The sequence below is a fragment of the Strongylocentrotus purpuratus genome, unplaced genomic scaffold (genome assembly GCF_000002235.5).
Source record: "Strongylocentrotus purpuratus isolate Spur 01 unplaced genomic scaffold, Spur_5.0 spur5_contig_855, whole genome shotgun sequence".
Classification (NCBI taxonomy): Eukaryota; Metazoa; Echinodermata; class Echinoidea; order Camarodonta; family Strongylocentrotidae; genus Strongylocentrotus; species Strongylocentrotus purpuratus.
Genome location: NW_022145563.1, coordinates 501,738 through 517,943, shown reverse-complemented (window position 1 = coordinate 517,943; position 16,206 = coordinate 501,738). Strand labels below are relative to the sequence as shown.

At 36.4% G+C, this 16,206-nt stretch overlaps 1 protein-coding gene across 1 annotated transcript in view; it reads right to left on the bottom strand.

The window, feature by feature from the left end:
• The window catches only part of LOC115928672 (cell adhesion molecule-related/down-regulated by oncogenes-like), a 34,517-nt gene that overhangs the window by 8,139 nt on the left and 10,172 nt on the right, over positions 1-16,206 (bottom strand). Inside the window, exon 2 of the mRNA XM_030996360.1 lies at positions 7,368-7,552. Within this exon, the coding sequence (XP_030852220.1) occupies positions 7,368-7,428 (61 nt within the window). The 5' untranslated portion in view covers positions 7,429-7,552. The remainder of the gene's footprint in view (positions 1-7,367; positions 7,553-16,206) is intronic.

Sequence of the window (16,206 nt, the reverse complement as noted above, 5' to 3'; positions counted from 1 at the left end):
TGTATCCAGCTCATGGCCTGGTTATAATGTCATCACGTAATTAATCAAGCCACTAGTGAGTCATTTAATGACTTAGTGAATCAAATCAGATACACGATGGCATACAAATGAAATCCAAAAGGTCCTTTAATGTTATTCCTGTTTTGTCTTCTTCTTTTATTATCTACCTCTTCCTTCCAACAGCAATTCTACTCTTTTATTGTTTGTCATCTTTTATATTTCCTTTGTAATGTCCTACTTCTATTCATTCATCCAATAATAGTCATTCAATTTCAATGGGCTGCTGCTATTGAAATACAATTATTTGTAACAGATGAATGGAAAAATTGTATGGAGGCACTTCTTAAAGAGGTATGCATTGAATTACATTACGAAAATAGATTATCACTTTGTGTTTTCTTCTCTATTCTCAATGCAAAATATCCCGTCCGCTTCTTCAATTTTCTATTTGTTTCATAATCAGCTCTTCAGGCTCTCATCAGTAAATACTTTCTGCATCTACTTGTATTAATTCTTCTACTTGTTTTTTGCTCTTTCCAATTACTCATCAAATAAATTAAAGCTGCACTTTCTAGCTAAGGTTACGTCTTCAAAAATGTTTATCACCTCATTAGCAAAGCCATTAGTGAATTAATGAATAGTACCAGACATGCAGTTGCATACAGATTAATTCCAGTGAATAATATTCCTGCTTCTCCTTCTTCTTGTAATATATTTCTCTTCCCTCAAACAGCAACCCTTTTAACTTTTCTTTGTATATTTTTTAATTTGTTCCTTTTAGATTCTATTTTCTTTTCCCTTTTTCATTCACCCAATGGCTATATTTTGCATTTTGTTTTCTCTCTTTTTCAAATTTCATGTTCTTCCACTTTTTCTTTCTTATTTCTCTCCTCTTTGTTGTCAATCACTTTTCCTTTCTTCATCATTTTCCCTTTATTTCCATTGTTTATCAAGAATTAGCTCTCTGAGATAACTTGCTCGATTGGCTCTTCTATAATCTGAATCCAAATGTGTTACTTCTTCATACTCTTTTTCTTTATACAATGAAACCTGTATATAAAGACCACTCAAGGGAGACAAGATAAGTGGTCTTTAAAGGCAGGTGGTCTTTAAATGCAGGTGGGCTTTAAGCACAGGTTCATTTAGTACAGGTTTCAATGAGAAACAAGGTTCAAGGAAAATAACAAATGTGGTTTCTCTATAAAGGTGGCCACTAAAGGCAGGTTCAACTGTATTTTGTATCAATTCTTCAACCTCTTTTCCCTTTCTATAATCTAATTCTGATGGAATCTAAATTAGAACGAAGGTGATGTTTTCATTACCAAGGGACACACTGACGAGTAGAACCAGGGGGGTGTTTCACAAAGATTCTAAGTTGAACTTATCTCTAAGTTGGACTTAAAAATTATGGAAAGCCGTTAGCATCTTTGAAAATATTTTGTAAAAGTTATTTTAAAAGGCATAAATTGTTGATTCAAATCATTCATATTTTTTATCATCAAGGAGATTTCATGTTCTTGATGTAGAATTTATAAAAAAGTCTAAAATACTTGAATTTCTGCTTTTGAGTATATTTCATTTTAAGGCTCCAATGGCTGTCCATAATTTTTAAGTCCAACTTAGTGTTAAGTTCTACTTAGGATCTTTGTGAAACACCCCCCAGAGCACTTTCTATGTAAGGAATAATGCAAAAGATCGAGCGAGGTTAATAACGGCCAGATAAACACCCCTATGAGGCCTCAATAATTAGAGCTGATGACATCTTTTAATCAAACATCCGTCTCTTTGTGACCCTTCATATTAAATGCAAATGAGAAGTAATGAATGGGCTGGATATACGGTGCCTATAATAAGTAAAACAGTAGAAGTAAAAGCTAATAAAGAGAGGGCAAGGGGTGCAAAAGCAAGATCACAAAGGGTGTAATAAATGAATTTATGAATTAATAATCCTCAAGTCTCTAACTCTAAGATCATTGGAAAAGGAGGTCCTGTATTTATTAGAGGATTCACTTCCTTTCTAATTTGAGCCGGGAAATTTATCAACCTGCAGCATCGTAATCAGGGACTTCAAATTGGCTACATCAAAAACAAAAACAAAAGAGGAGGGATCTAAATATTACTTCCCTTCCTTACCTCTTCAAATTTGGGTCATTTATTACATTTTCACTCGAGAGAGTTGCAGGAGATGATTTCAATTAGTTTTGTATTTTCTCTACCGGCTTCATTTGATGAAACCCTTGTCGCATCAAAATGGATGCTCGAGTTCTGTTTTTGTCAGTTTTAGGGTCGGCCTGCTGAGGATTTGATACTGTACATATACGACCCTATTCATACTTGAGTGGACCGTGTATATATGACCCTATTCATACTTGAGTGGACCGTGTATATATATGACCCTATTCATACTTAAACAGACCGCTCCAGATCACTCCAGCGGACCTGATTGCTAGATCCTCATGCAATATACTGGTAGACTCTAACATCAGTCTAATATAATTCACCAATCACAAACACAATCACTATTTTTTTTTAAAGGAAAAAAAGAACAAACAAAAACTAAGAAGTTAAACAAACAACAATAGTATTTCATCATCACAAAAAATGCACAGAAACCAGTCATGAGAACCAATCATAATCAGGAACATGCTCCTAATAAATTTAAAAAACATGCTGTATCATCTTCCTCTTGCATATACTATGTGTAATTACCGTGTTGATGCACTCTATCTACACTTGATGGTTAATGATAACCTCCTATAATTATACTTAATTTTTCCAAGAAACAAACTGGAAAAAAAGGGCAGGGAAGCAGGTTGGAAACGACTGGTCAGCTAAGTGGTTTCCTTGTCTAAATAGGAAGTGAGACTCGCCGGAATGATAAGGAAAGAACGACAGAGAATCAGGTTTAATAATTAAGATAAAGATCACCGACAGATTTCTTTAAAATTCAAAATGCATATCATTCAAATCAACTCTTTGTTTTTACCAAGAGCCAATTCATTCTGTTTATTTGTGCACTGTAAGTGTGCTGCAGCTCACCTGAAATGTCTTTTTTTTTAAATTCTCTTCACAGTCAATAAAATCTTCTGCTGTTTAAACACTTTCATCACAGCTAAATTTAATTTGTTTAAAGCATTACTGCATTCATGATATGTGATTAATATAACTAATGAATTATACCTTTAGTACCTCATAATAAAGTTTATATTAAAAAAAATTCATTACTTTAGATATCCTGTTTGATATGTTTGAAATCGACTCCCTGAACTACTTCAGGTTCTCAACTTCATACTTTTCATAAAAGAGTATTTTTAAAAAGCAAATTGAGACTCAAATTTGACACGGTAATGATTAATGTATACATCACAATATGATGTAACTCAAGTCTTCAAAATTAGGCCCATTTACACATCCGAACTGAACACCATTTTGGAAAAAATCATTGACCACTGGGAAGGAAAAAAAAGTCAATGTTTGCTCATACCAATTGTCGCTACTCTTTGTGTGATTGCACAGACGCAAGGAGAGTCACAAGACAAAATACCAGAATCTTAACGATTTAAACTGCAAAAATCAGTGAAATTTTGGCAGGCATTAAAAAAAAAACGCACTCCAAAGCTGGATTTTTCAATTTCGTTTTTTGTTGTCGTGATTGCCGGTGTTTAGCCACGATTAGCCAAGACAAGAAAAACCAAAAGTGAGAAAAATTGATGATTTTTGCTTACACTGTAATTGCAGCTATTGAGAATGAATATGATCTTATAACATCCACTGGGATTGTAACCGAGTCTGAAGTTCAACAAGCACTGTTAAAGATTGGAGGAGAGGCACGCAGTGTTGTACACTGAGAGTGACAGGTGTGTCTTTATGATACTCCAAATTCAATTTTATTGAATTAACAGTCAACAAGTTCACGATGCGTCAGCCACTTGTGAATTAATGATGGACGATTTGTGCCTAAAACGAGCAAAATTTAATACTCCTTTAGATTCGTAAAAGTAAAGGATTGTTAACAAGTCCGCGGAGTGCGGACAAAAATGGAAGAGCAGTGTCAATCCTCGATGTTTATAATAATAATAATCTTTTAATCTTTTAATGTCCACTCCAAATTTTATTAAGTTAAACCGAAAATGAAAATTCTTTTTGCCCAATTGATCGTGAGCCCGGCAGCCACTGAGCAGCGCCAGATTGACGTTGCTCTATCCCTTATTGTTGAACGCCAAACAAGGTAACAGCAACTCCCGTCTTTTAACGTCTTTTGGTATAACGCGGCCGGGATTCAAACCCCACGACCTTCTGGTTGTGAGGCGAACGCTCTACTGACTGAGTTCTTTTCAAAAATTTTGAGACAAAAAGCAATATTTTCCTTGTAGCAATTCATTTTTTCCTTGCATCTCTAGAGGTATTGTTCATTTTCAATTTTTCTTTTTTTAGCTTTCAATGTTGAAGTCACTCTCTGTTCCTATGTGTTATTTTCTTACTGTTGAAAAGACTTTATATGCTTCCAGGGGGGTGTTTCACAAAGATCTGAAGTTAAACTTAACTCTAAGTTGGACTTAAAAGTTATGGAGAGCCATTGGTATCCTTAAAATAAAATATATTCAAAAGTGATAATTTAAGTATTTTAGACTTTTTATGAATTCCACATCAAGAACATGAAATCTCCTTGATAATATAAAATATGAATGATTTAAATCAACATTTTATGCCATTTAAAATAACTTTTACAATTTTTTTTCATAGATTCTTACGGCTTTCCATAATTGTTAAGTCCAACTTAGAGATAAGTTCAACTTAAGATCTTTGTGAAACACCCCCCAGGTGCAGTGTGATGCGGAGGTGAATGAATCAACTGAAGTAGTAAAAGCATGCAGAAGTTTGTGGAGTTTATTAAAGGCAGAAGAAGCTTCTGTGAAAATGAAGCTTTATTCCTGTAGCCATTAACTGTTCTTTTGTTTGAAAAGCTCTGCAGCAGTTGAACAGCGAAAGAAAGAAGAATTTTCAGTTAATCTTTGATACTATACATATTCCTAAAATTTGAGTATGTAAGGGGTCAAACTATTGTTTTCAGGACAGATTAGGGAAAAACAAAAACAAAATTAGAGAAATATGCAGATCAGCCTCGTATGGAAAATAAATGTAGAGAAATAAATATTTATTGTAAAGAGAGAGGTCTATCTCTTGGTAAACTTCTTACATTTTCCCTAACTATTGCAGTCTTTCAAAAAAAATCAGCAAGAAATTCTGTGGCCCCATCAAATGGGTGTGACCGAGAGGATAGCATGATCATTCCAGGCCCAGTATTCCTTGTGGTTAAAAAGGTTTCCAGATTATATTATGATGGGGAAATTACCGAAGCTGAACTAAAAAAATCATTGAATTGCCAAGTTTTGACAAATAAATAACCTCAATTACCTCCTCATCCTCCAGGAACTAAACTGTATTTGAGAAGGGTCACATGACTCCTACATGAATGAGGCAATATCCTTCTTTCGAGGTATCCAAGTGGGCTGACAGACAGGGGGGGGGGCACACCCTCAGACCAGCTTTTATTTCCCAACATTCTTGACTAATATACAGTAGACTCTCAAAATTCTAACAATTATCAAAGTATACCTTTGTAGGACATATTAGATGATAAAAAATACATACCGGTGTGCAGTCAAACCTGCTTTAACGACCATCTGTATAAAAAAGACCATCTGCCTACAAAGACCACATTGTTTGTTTCCCTTTGAAGTGGTTTCTCATTAAAACATGTACTAAAGGAACCTGTACATAAAGACCAGCTGCCTATAAAGACCACTTTTCTTGACTCCCTTGGGCAGTCTTTATACCAGTATACATATTTCACTCTATATTATTAAACATGTCTTTAAGTTTTCTGAAGGTTATTTATAACTTTTAGATGCAGCACTTAAATAAACTGGCAGTGGATCGAGCCTATAGAGAGATTTATGCCTTCCCCCTCCCTCCCCCCCCCCTCCCCCGCGTTTGAAGTTCAAGACCTCTAAAAACATTGGAATGAGCATTCCTGTGACGTGGGCACATTCCTCGTCTCTGGAAAGTCAGACCGGAGTCTCTGATGGTCAGACTTTCAATGGTAAACGAAAAGGTTAACTGAAAGGTTCAGATTGTAAAGAGAAAGCAATTACACTTGTATGAAATAACTCAAAACTCAAAACTGTTTGTGAAACAAATTATTTCTGTGTTTATTTGATGATATAAATACAAGTTTTGATTTTATATAGTAATGATGCATGAATGAAGATGTGATATTATTGCTGCCAAGAATATTAAGTCATTCATAAGTGAATTCTATTGCATCCTGTTCAAAACTGACTCCAACTAACCACAAAGTTTGGTAAGGATTACGAAATGACAACTACTTTCAATATCAAACGTGGGGATGACCACTTCCCTACTTGGGCACTTTCACATTGTCTTTTGAATTCTCCTGTTCGCTGGTTCTCAGCAGATGGTATTTTAATGTGAAGTTTTTAATTGTGATCGGTTGATTTAAAGTCTTATTTAAAGGCTAATTGGTTTGGGGTGCTATATGTCTTCATAAATGCATTGGCAGCATACAAAACTACATGTAAGTCCTGTTTGCAATAATACTAGTTGTACTTGGTATGAGATGAAACATTTTGTTTTATTAAATTTCTTGAATAACAGGAGTTAAAAGCAGTCTAAAGTGTACAGACTATCTTATGCCACTAGCTGGAATAAAGAATGAGATTTGATAGTGATACATTCCAGACCCTGCCTGTTCCTTTCATTTTCAATGAAAAGAGGATATTTCATGTAATGACATCCATCTGATGAATTAGTGGTGAATGCAATGAAGCCACAATCGATGGCATACTGGCATATAATTATAATGCTGGCTTCAATGGTTCTTTTTTGTTACCCACATACTTTGATTTTTTTAATTCAAGTCATTGCTAAGATTATTTTTTAAGTTATGAATATGTTAGCAAAGAAAATAATACTAAGCTGAAATAATTATTGAATATACTTTATGTATACGTTTATGTTTCACTCAATCATTGAGTAATTAATGTAAATATGTATTGAATTATGGAGAAAAAAAACCTCGCTTGAGGATAAGAGGAAAATAAATAATGCTGTCTTCAAAGGAGGGAGAGGGAGAAGCAAAACTAGCCTGAATCATTTTTCACCAATTTCTTAAATAGTGGAAAAAGTGGTATTCAGTTTTTCGCACTGTATAATTTTTGGTTGCCCCTGTCGAGTGCATGCTTCTCTAAAATGATTGGTTGCCCTGAGGGGTAGGTTGATGGCCCAGGGCCACATGTGACCACCAGTGTCGAGCTCTGTCTTTGAAAAGAAAATTTGAGACTCACCTGCTAAGCAACATGTGAAGAGAGCAATGTAGAATAGAACCAACAGAGCAGGAGTGTCCATTTTTAGAGATGTTGTGCCAAAAGAAGATAGAAGAAGATAGGACCTGGGTGTTGAACCAGCGACCTGTTCACAGGATGGGGTTCAATATCTGCTACCACTTTCCCTTACTTCTAAAAGGCTCCTGCTGTGAAATGAGATTATATACATAGGGTCAGACATTTAAAAACAAAATTACAACATTTTATAACAATCACAAACCTTTCAAAAAGCAACAGAAGGGCAATTTCGATACACAATTGAATTGCCTTTAGAAATCATGTTCAGATTCATATGTGATCATTTTATTTGTTTACACTTTTCAAAAGGTTACACATAAGGCCATTAAAAATTGCCTAAGGTTGATTTTTCTAGTCTTTATGATTGTGTCTTTCTTTTGACCAGATGGTCATAGCACCTGACCATAACTTTTAATTCTGAATACCCATTCATTCACCCATTCATTGTATTCCATTTGGCCTTGCTTTTCACATGGTGCACAAACATGTTCATATGGGGAGCATGCAAGGGGGCACAAAGGGGCCACAAAGGGGCCACGCCCCTCCCCCGCCCCATTAATCTCCCACTAAAAATAAATCATCCACAGAACGAAGGAGAGGGTCACCCCTACTTCAGGTATATGGAGGGACGCTGATTTTATATGTCAACCCCCACCCCTTCGTATCTGTGCCCCCCCCCCTTCTGTTAAAAAGTTTAACTATGCCAGTGTGCATGTGTTCTGAGTCACATACCAACCAGCTAGACTCCAACTGTTTCTAGGCCACTTGGGCCAAGATAGCATTTCATTGATCTATTCTTTGTCTCGGTCTCGTTGGTGTGACAGACTAAAGACATATCAGGCTGTAACGCTCCTTGGTGTGACTAAGACCCCGTTCTCATTCACTTCATTGGAGCGGTCTAACTAAGACCCGTTCCTCAGGAGCAGTTCTTAGGTGAGTGAGAACGGTCAAAGTGGTCCAGGAAGTGGACTTCTGGACCGCTCCAGAAGACCACCTCGGGAGGTGGTCTTGAGGAACGGGTCTTATTAAGAGCGGTTTGGACCGCTCTAACGTGCAATGTGAACGGAAGCGTACTTTGACCGGAAGTGAGCTAGTGACGTTCCGTGCGAAACATGTAGTACGGTACATACAGTTTGTATTCCGCGCGCGAAAAATTGACCTGCTGACCTGAGCTGCCATAGCAACAAGACCACTTTGACTCGTGGAGCGGTTTGAGCCATAAAAAACTGCTCGGAGTGTGAACGCTCGCAAACCGTTCCTCAATACCCGATCCTCTGGAGCGGTCTAACTAAGACCACTTTCAAAGTGAGTGAGAACGGGGTCTTAGGTTCACTGGTCTATTCTCTGTCTCAGTCTCGCTGGTGTGACCAGGGAGAGATATAAGGCTGTAACGCTCCTTGGTACGTGTGACTGTGCTTCAATATCCAAAGAAAGTGAGGATACCCCTAATAAAAACTTGAATATTCCAGTGTAACTTTTTTACAAAGTGGTATTTAAAAAAACACAACCTTGAAGCAATGATAGAGTTTGCATTCTGTGCTATATTACAACATATTCACTCCAAGAAGACAGAGTAAGGCAATAACGAGTAGCATAGAAATGTTTTATGTATTTCAAAGTGTGTACTCGATGTGTCGGATACTGTATGACACAGAAGTATACAATGTTATTAAGTCTTTCCTCAGTCTATGTATGAGTGGGTGTGTACAATGATGTGTTCATGTTTTCATGTACTCTCATACTCCCCCAAAAGGTCAAAGAGTTAATAACATCAACTCAACAAGGTGATGGTGTGGGTTGGTACCTAGAAAGGTGATTTGTTAACCTTTTAATAGTTTGTTATGCTTTATTTAAACTCTTTGTAACATTACTAACCCCTTTTCATATATCATCTACCAGTACCGTAAATGCTATGGTAAAATAATAACTCATTCATGAAACCTCAGCTATATGCCTATACTACTACTGCAGATTTGTTTTACTTCCATATTTGAGAGTTTATGTCTTTACAAGACATAATATGGTACATTTGATAGATACTAAAAAAGCTCATTCCTTTACAGAAAATCACAATATATACTCTGGAAGATGCCAGTACGAACAGAGGTTAATTCCGGAGATCTAGGTGCGAAATGACAACAGGAAAAATGGCAAAGATAACAGTGAAGATTAGTGGTACAGCGTAGTTTCCTTTGCTATATGATACAAGTAATCAACACGGTTTGTGCGATGATAATTTTGTAGTGTGTGAAAGTTGTGTGAAATTAAACAAAACTGCATTGCTGTTAAAGTTCAAATGAGTATTATCATGATTAGATAGCTACATGAAAACCTTTCTGAGTTCATTGAGAAATCATTAACAAAAAATCTACATTAGAGTATCTTTATTAAATATATCAATTTCACAAAAGTGACAGAACTAGATTGTATAGTTTTGTTCTTTCCTGTAACTGAACTTAATGAACTTTTTCATGATAAACTTTTGATCATTTTTAGACCCACCCCCCCCCCCCCAACATTAAAAGTGATTAAATTGGGGTCCACATTCACCGAGTCGCTTAATTTCAGGAAAAGTCATATACACCTACATGTTCATGTATATACGCCCACACAGCTTCAAATATACAATCTATTCAGTGCTACAATTTAATCATGCGATATAGAAACTTTGACTTATGTTTACATACACAACTCCACGACAACACACCATCAGCAGCTGTGCCACTGATAAAAGGGGAGAAGTTCCCGCAAAGAAACAAATCGTTGTCATAACCAATGACCCAAATCACTCATACATTAATCTAAAGATATAACCATATATAACCACAAGTGCCTCTCTGCAACAATAGGCAAAACCCACCACAACGCCATCAATACTTTTCAAACAATATCATACCTAATCTTTTCACAAAAGGCCCATCTTCATCAGACTGAAGTTGCAAAATAACCCACTATTTTAACTAGCCCGATCTCAAATTAGCCAGCTAATTTGCATCATCAGCCCGCAGTTGCAATTAGCAGGCTATTTGGTCGACAAAATGTCCCTAGGAATCTGGTTTTGTTTCCAAAAAAGAGGGCTAAATGCTAATTTGCGCCCGTCTGAGCTAGTTTGAGATGAGTGTATTCGTCTGGTGAGGACGCAATTTCGAGCTTCAGAAAATATCCTGAGTCTTGCAACTTTGGTCTGATGAGGACAGACCTAAATGTCTAGTTGCTATCATCTCCCGCATGAACGCCTGGGGTAAAAAAGAAATCCTTTTCAAAAGTTGAGCAGCCAGTGCTACTGTTTGATGCTCTGTGGAGCAAGGAGCTTGTTCAGAACAGAAAAAAAATCATATAAAAAAACGTCGTGTAAAGAATCATCATACAAATGGGGCATATGCACAGGCTAATAACATTGCACAAATAAAAGTCACATTGTTTGAAGAAACTTTTTTTAAACGAGGTCAGGTGATATGACAACTGGCCAATCATACATGCTCTCTAGAGTCTAGCCATAAGGCCCACTCACTCAGTTATACAGACTTACAGTTTTTGTGCCCTGTTCAGACGAGGACAGGACCCTGATGTTTGATGCATTTATCATTTGACTTGGTGCCCAAACATGTTTTCGCTATGTGTTTTTTGTACCCCCATACAATGAATTTTAGTAGTCTGAATAAGGGTAATCCTAGGCATATTACTTCTAAGAAATCCATCAAAGAAACAAACAAAAATTGGTGGCATAGATCCAAAGCACAGATACATAAAGATGGAAATTATAACCAGTAGGACTAGGGCCTACATGTCATAATGCATAAAATAAACCCGCAATGAGTATGCGTGGGCCTTCCACAAAATATCATAAATAGGCCCATTTACTCAGCCCCAAAACCATTTAGAAAAATCACGGGGAGGGGGGGGGGGTGCAGCCATTTACACTCATGGAATAACACATTGGTGTTTGATCGTTCTGTGTTTTTTTGTGTGAACAGAGCTCTGCATGTGATCGCACAGGAGCTATGAGAGTCACGTAACCAAACAACGGAAACATTCACCAATGTTCTGAGAGCAAGTACTTACACTGCAAATACCAGTGAAATTTTTGCAAGAGTTTTAAAAAAAACACTACAGAGGTGGGTTTTTCGATTTCAGAATGTGATTTGCTCCTGCGACAATTGCTCCGGGCTTTATTTCGTCTAAGATGTAGGGTTAGGGTTAGGGTTTCAATAGGGTTTTATGTTAGGTTTAGGGTTAGGTTTAGGGTAGGGTATAGTGTTGAATCCAGGGTTGAAGTTAGCCATTCGATTAGTGTATGAAATTTACAGCGGAGCAATTGTCGCCGGAGCAAATGTCATGGATTCTTTTTGGTTGCAGTGTAAATGCAGCTACTGGGTGCAATAAAAAACACACTGGGAATGTTGTTTATAGCATAGGCCAGCAAAGCTCAAAGAAAAAGAAGTTAACAAGCTATATCTAGTCATCATAAATCAAAGAAAATAGGAACAGGATGCCAAAGAAAGGGTGCAAAAGTAGAAATAAGGAATATATAGAGATAACTATAATGATTGGAAGCGTTATAGAGAAAGAAATAGAAGAGAAGGAAGAAGAGTAGGAAAAAGATATTAAATAAAGCAAGCTCTAAGTAAAAGAAGTAGTTATATCAATAGTTTGAAAATATTTGTGGCTTTCAATGTTTAAACTATTGAAATTTCTCCCAGGAAGCATTACATTTAATAAAAAAATAGTTATATCAAGTCATCATAAATCAAAGAAATTTGGTACAGGTGATGGATGCCAAGGCAAGGGTGTAAAAGTAGAGATAAGGAATAGAGAAAACTATAATGGTTGGAAGCGTTATGGTGAAAGAATAGAAGAGAAGGAAGAAGAGTAGGAAAAAGATAAACAAATATATAAGAGAGGGCAAAATGAGATTTAAAGAAAGACAGACAAAATAACAGAATAAAAATATCTCTGAGAACAAAGAAGAATGAATACAAGAAAAGGAGACAAGTATCTCAAAGATACATGAAGAATGAAAGAGAAGAAAAATGACAAACTATCTCAAATAAAAACAGAACCAAATAATCAAAGATGTAAAAATGATTGAGAGAGAAAAATGATTGAGAAGGGAAAATGATTGAGAGAGAAAAATGATTGAGAAGGGAAAATGATTGAGAAGGGAAAAATGATTGAGAGAGAAAAATGATTGAGAGAGAAAAATGATTGAGAGAGAAAAATGATTGAGAAGGAAAAATGATTGAGAGAGAAAAATGATTGAGAGAGAAAAATGATTGAGAGGGGAAAATGATTGAGAGGGGAAAATGATTGAGAGAGAAAATGATTGAGAGGGGGAAAATGATTGAGAGGGGAAAATGATTGAGAGGGAAAAATGATTGAGAGGGGAAAATGATTGAGAGAGAAAAATGATTGAGAGGGGAAAATGATTGACAAATAAAACAAGAAGTAAAGAAATGTGCATGGAACAATCAAGAAGAAAGAAAAGATAAATGAAGAAAAGAAAAGAAAGAAGGGTGAATGGAAAGATAGATAGGGAAGTAGGACAAATGGAAAGCAAGAGAGTGGATTATAAAGACAGAAAAAAGATAACTAATAATGCTTACCTAAAAGTAAAATCCAGTCTAAGAATAAAGGAATAAAGCAATCACTAGCATCAAAATAGAACAACCTTATCCAACTCTGACATCATCAATTGACTTTACTGAACTGCTACCACAACCTGACCAAAGAGGGAACCCAGTCAGACACCGAGAGAAGGGATGCATTGCACCAGTAACGAGCAACAAACCATGTCCGCAAGGTAGATACCCGATTGGCTCATTGAGCTTGAAGGCTTACATTCAGTTTCCTTTTATACTGACACCCGAATGACAATTAGGCAATTGCATACGCAGGTAGTACCAGTGAAACAGGAAGACGTGAGCGTATCGGTATCTTTTCCGCTAAATAACACTGTCCTAGATAGTACTATAAGTTGACAAACATACAAGCAGTTGCTAAGGTCTACTAATACTATTAAAATACAAGAAAAAAGTGAGATTTGAATTGTGATTCGAATTTTACTTCTTATGAACCCACTGTGGGATATATGAAATGAATGTTCTGACCTTGTTTCTTATGACCTATATTTTGGCACAGAGTGCCATCAAATATATACAATTATTCACAAAACATACAGGGGCAGTAAGATTTGATTTTGAATCCAAATCTCAGAAATTGGTGAGAATTTTTGTTGAGTTGGGAAAAGAAAGATTCTCATTACACATATTCTAACCATTCTGACTATGTGTAAATGTCCCTGAGTCATTACAAAACGTACTTTATTTGCTTCGTGTAAACCTTGTTTAAATATGATACTTTGTGCAAACATGATATGAAGTATGCATAGTATGTAAATAGAACCACAAACATTAGGGCCCGAATTCACAAAGGAGGTTTGTCGACAAACCTTGGTTTTCGTACGTCATATGACGCGTTTTACGCGTTTTTTACAAACCTGGTTTGTAAAGAACAATAGGAGGTTTGGCAAAACAAAAGGAGGTTTAAGCTCAAACCTTGGTCTGAGCTCAAACCTTGCTTTGTGAATTCGGGCCTAGAGGTTTACTAACTTTTATAATACTAGTGGTAGACCAAAGTTTGGAGGAATGGTTGTGACATGAGTAACCTTTTTGTAGAATAGATCATTGTTATGCTTAAAAATTCAAATCTAAATAACAATGATTAACACAGAGAGTTATTATTGTGCCTAAAATCAAAAGGTTGTCCAAAATAAGCCACTGCTCTTCAATAAAAATGTTAAAATTGACTGAAATGAGTGATAATGCTAATAGTTTATAAAACATTATCTACATATAGGGCTTTGCTAAAAGCTTTAAAACGGCTCTGAAAAGAATTGTGGAGATTCTATGCACCAAACTGTTCACACTTGTCAGTTACAAGTACAGTTATTGCATTTAAAACAATGGAAATGAAAGATTTGACCAATCATAGCCATTCTAAGAGTGAAAAGAATTGTGGAAATTCTATGCACTAGCTGTTCACATTTGTAAGCAAAAGAATGGATTTGAAAGCTTTGACCAATCACAGCAATGCTAAGAGTGAAAAGAATTGTGGAGATTCTATGCACTAGCTGTTCACACTTGTAAGCAAAAGAATGGATTTGAAAGCTTTGACCAATCACAGCAATGCTAAGAGTGAAAAGAATTGTGGAGATTCTATGCACCAAACTGTTCACACTTGTCAGTTACAAGTACAGTTATTGCATTCAAAACAATGGAAATGAAAGACTTGACCAATCACAGCAATGCTAAGAGTGAAAAGAATTGTGGAGATTCTATGCACTAGCTGTTCACACTTGTAAGCAAAAGAATGGATTTGAAAGCTTTGACCAATCACAGCAGTACCGAGTGAAAGTAATTGAGAGCTCATTGGCACTGAGTTATTCACACTGTCTTGCATGTCAAAGCAGTTTTTCACAGCAGTTTTTCACACTTTTTTATCTTTCTTTTTTTCTTCATATTTTTCCCTCCCTTTCACACTTGCATGTAAAAGCATGCAATCTTTTTCAATTAGAAATGAAAGTTTTAACAGAGAAAAGAATTTGAAACCCCTCTGCACTATATTAGCTGTTCACAATTCTCAGCAAGATTATTATGTTCAGAATAATAGATGTGAAAACTTTGACCAATCCCAGCAACGATGAGTGAAAAGATTTTCAAAAACTCTGATGCACTGAGTTTAACCACTTGAGAGCAATGCTTCTACAACAATAGAAGTGAAAGATTTGACCAATCACAGCAATGCTAAATTCGTCGCTGTTTTCACGAAGTGACGGTAGTGAAAAAAAATTGCATTCACTTTGCGTTACGATTTTCCTCACTACTGTCACTTCGTGAAAATAGGGACGAATTGTAAGAAAGTTTTGCATAGCCTTTTCACACTTACACCTAATGACTTGTAAAAGTACACTGGTGTTCTTGTCATACTTCTAAGATCTTGACACATAAATTCAATTTCTATTCATATATAAAACAAAGAAAAGGGGGGATAAGACAGAGAGGGGGGAGAGGAGGGGAGAGAGAGAGGGGGAGAGAAGAGGGGAGGGTGAGGGGGAGAGAGAGGAGGGCAAAGAAGACAGATAGAGGGAGAGAGAGCATGAGAAAAGGTAAAAGTACACTGGTGTTCTTGGCGTACTTCTAATATCTTGACACATAAATTCAATTTCTCTTCATATATAAAACAGAGAAAAGGGGGGATAAGACAGGGACAGGGAGAGAGGGCAAAGAAAGACAGAGAGGGGAGGATGGGTAGAGAGAGGAGGGGGAGGGGGAGAGAGAAGAGGGGAGAGAGAAGAGGGGAGAGAGAGGAGGGGAAAGAGGAGGGGAGAGAGGAGGGGAGAGAGAGGAGGGGGAGAGGAGAGAGAGAGGAGGAGAGGAGAAAGGAGGAGAGGAGAGAGGTGGAAGAGGGGAAAGAGCATGAGGGACAGAGAAGGAGATAAATGAGCAGGAAAGAAATTTTAGAAAGATATGAATGGACATTACGATTCCATGCCCTGTTAAAGTGCAATAATTTGATTACTTGTTGATCCTCCCATCATCCTGTATATTTCCTACTGAACTCTATTTATTTGGACGGTCATATCTCAGACTCAGCTAATACTTAACATATTCAATTGGTTTTCAATATTTGGACATTATTTTTAATGCTCTTTCGGAATGAAGTTGAAATTAAGAAATTCTAAAAATAGATTTTTATGATGTCACAGCTTGGGTACTCTATTAAG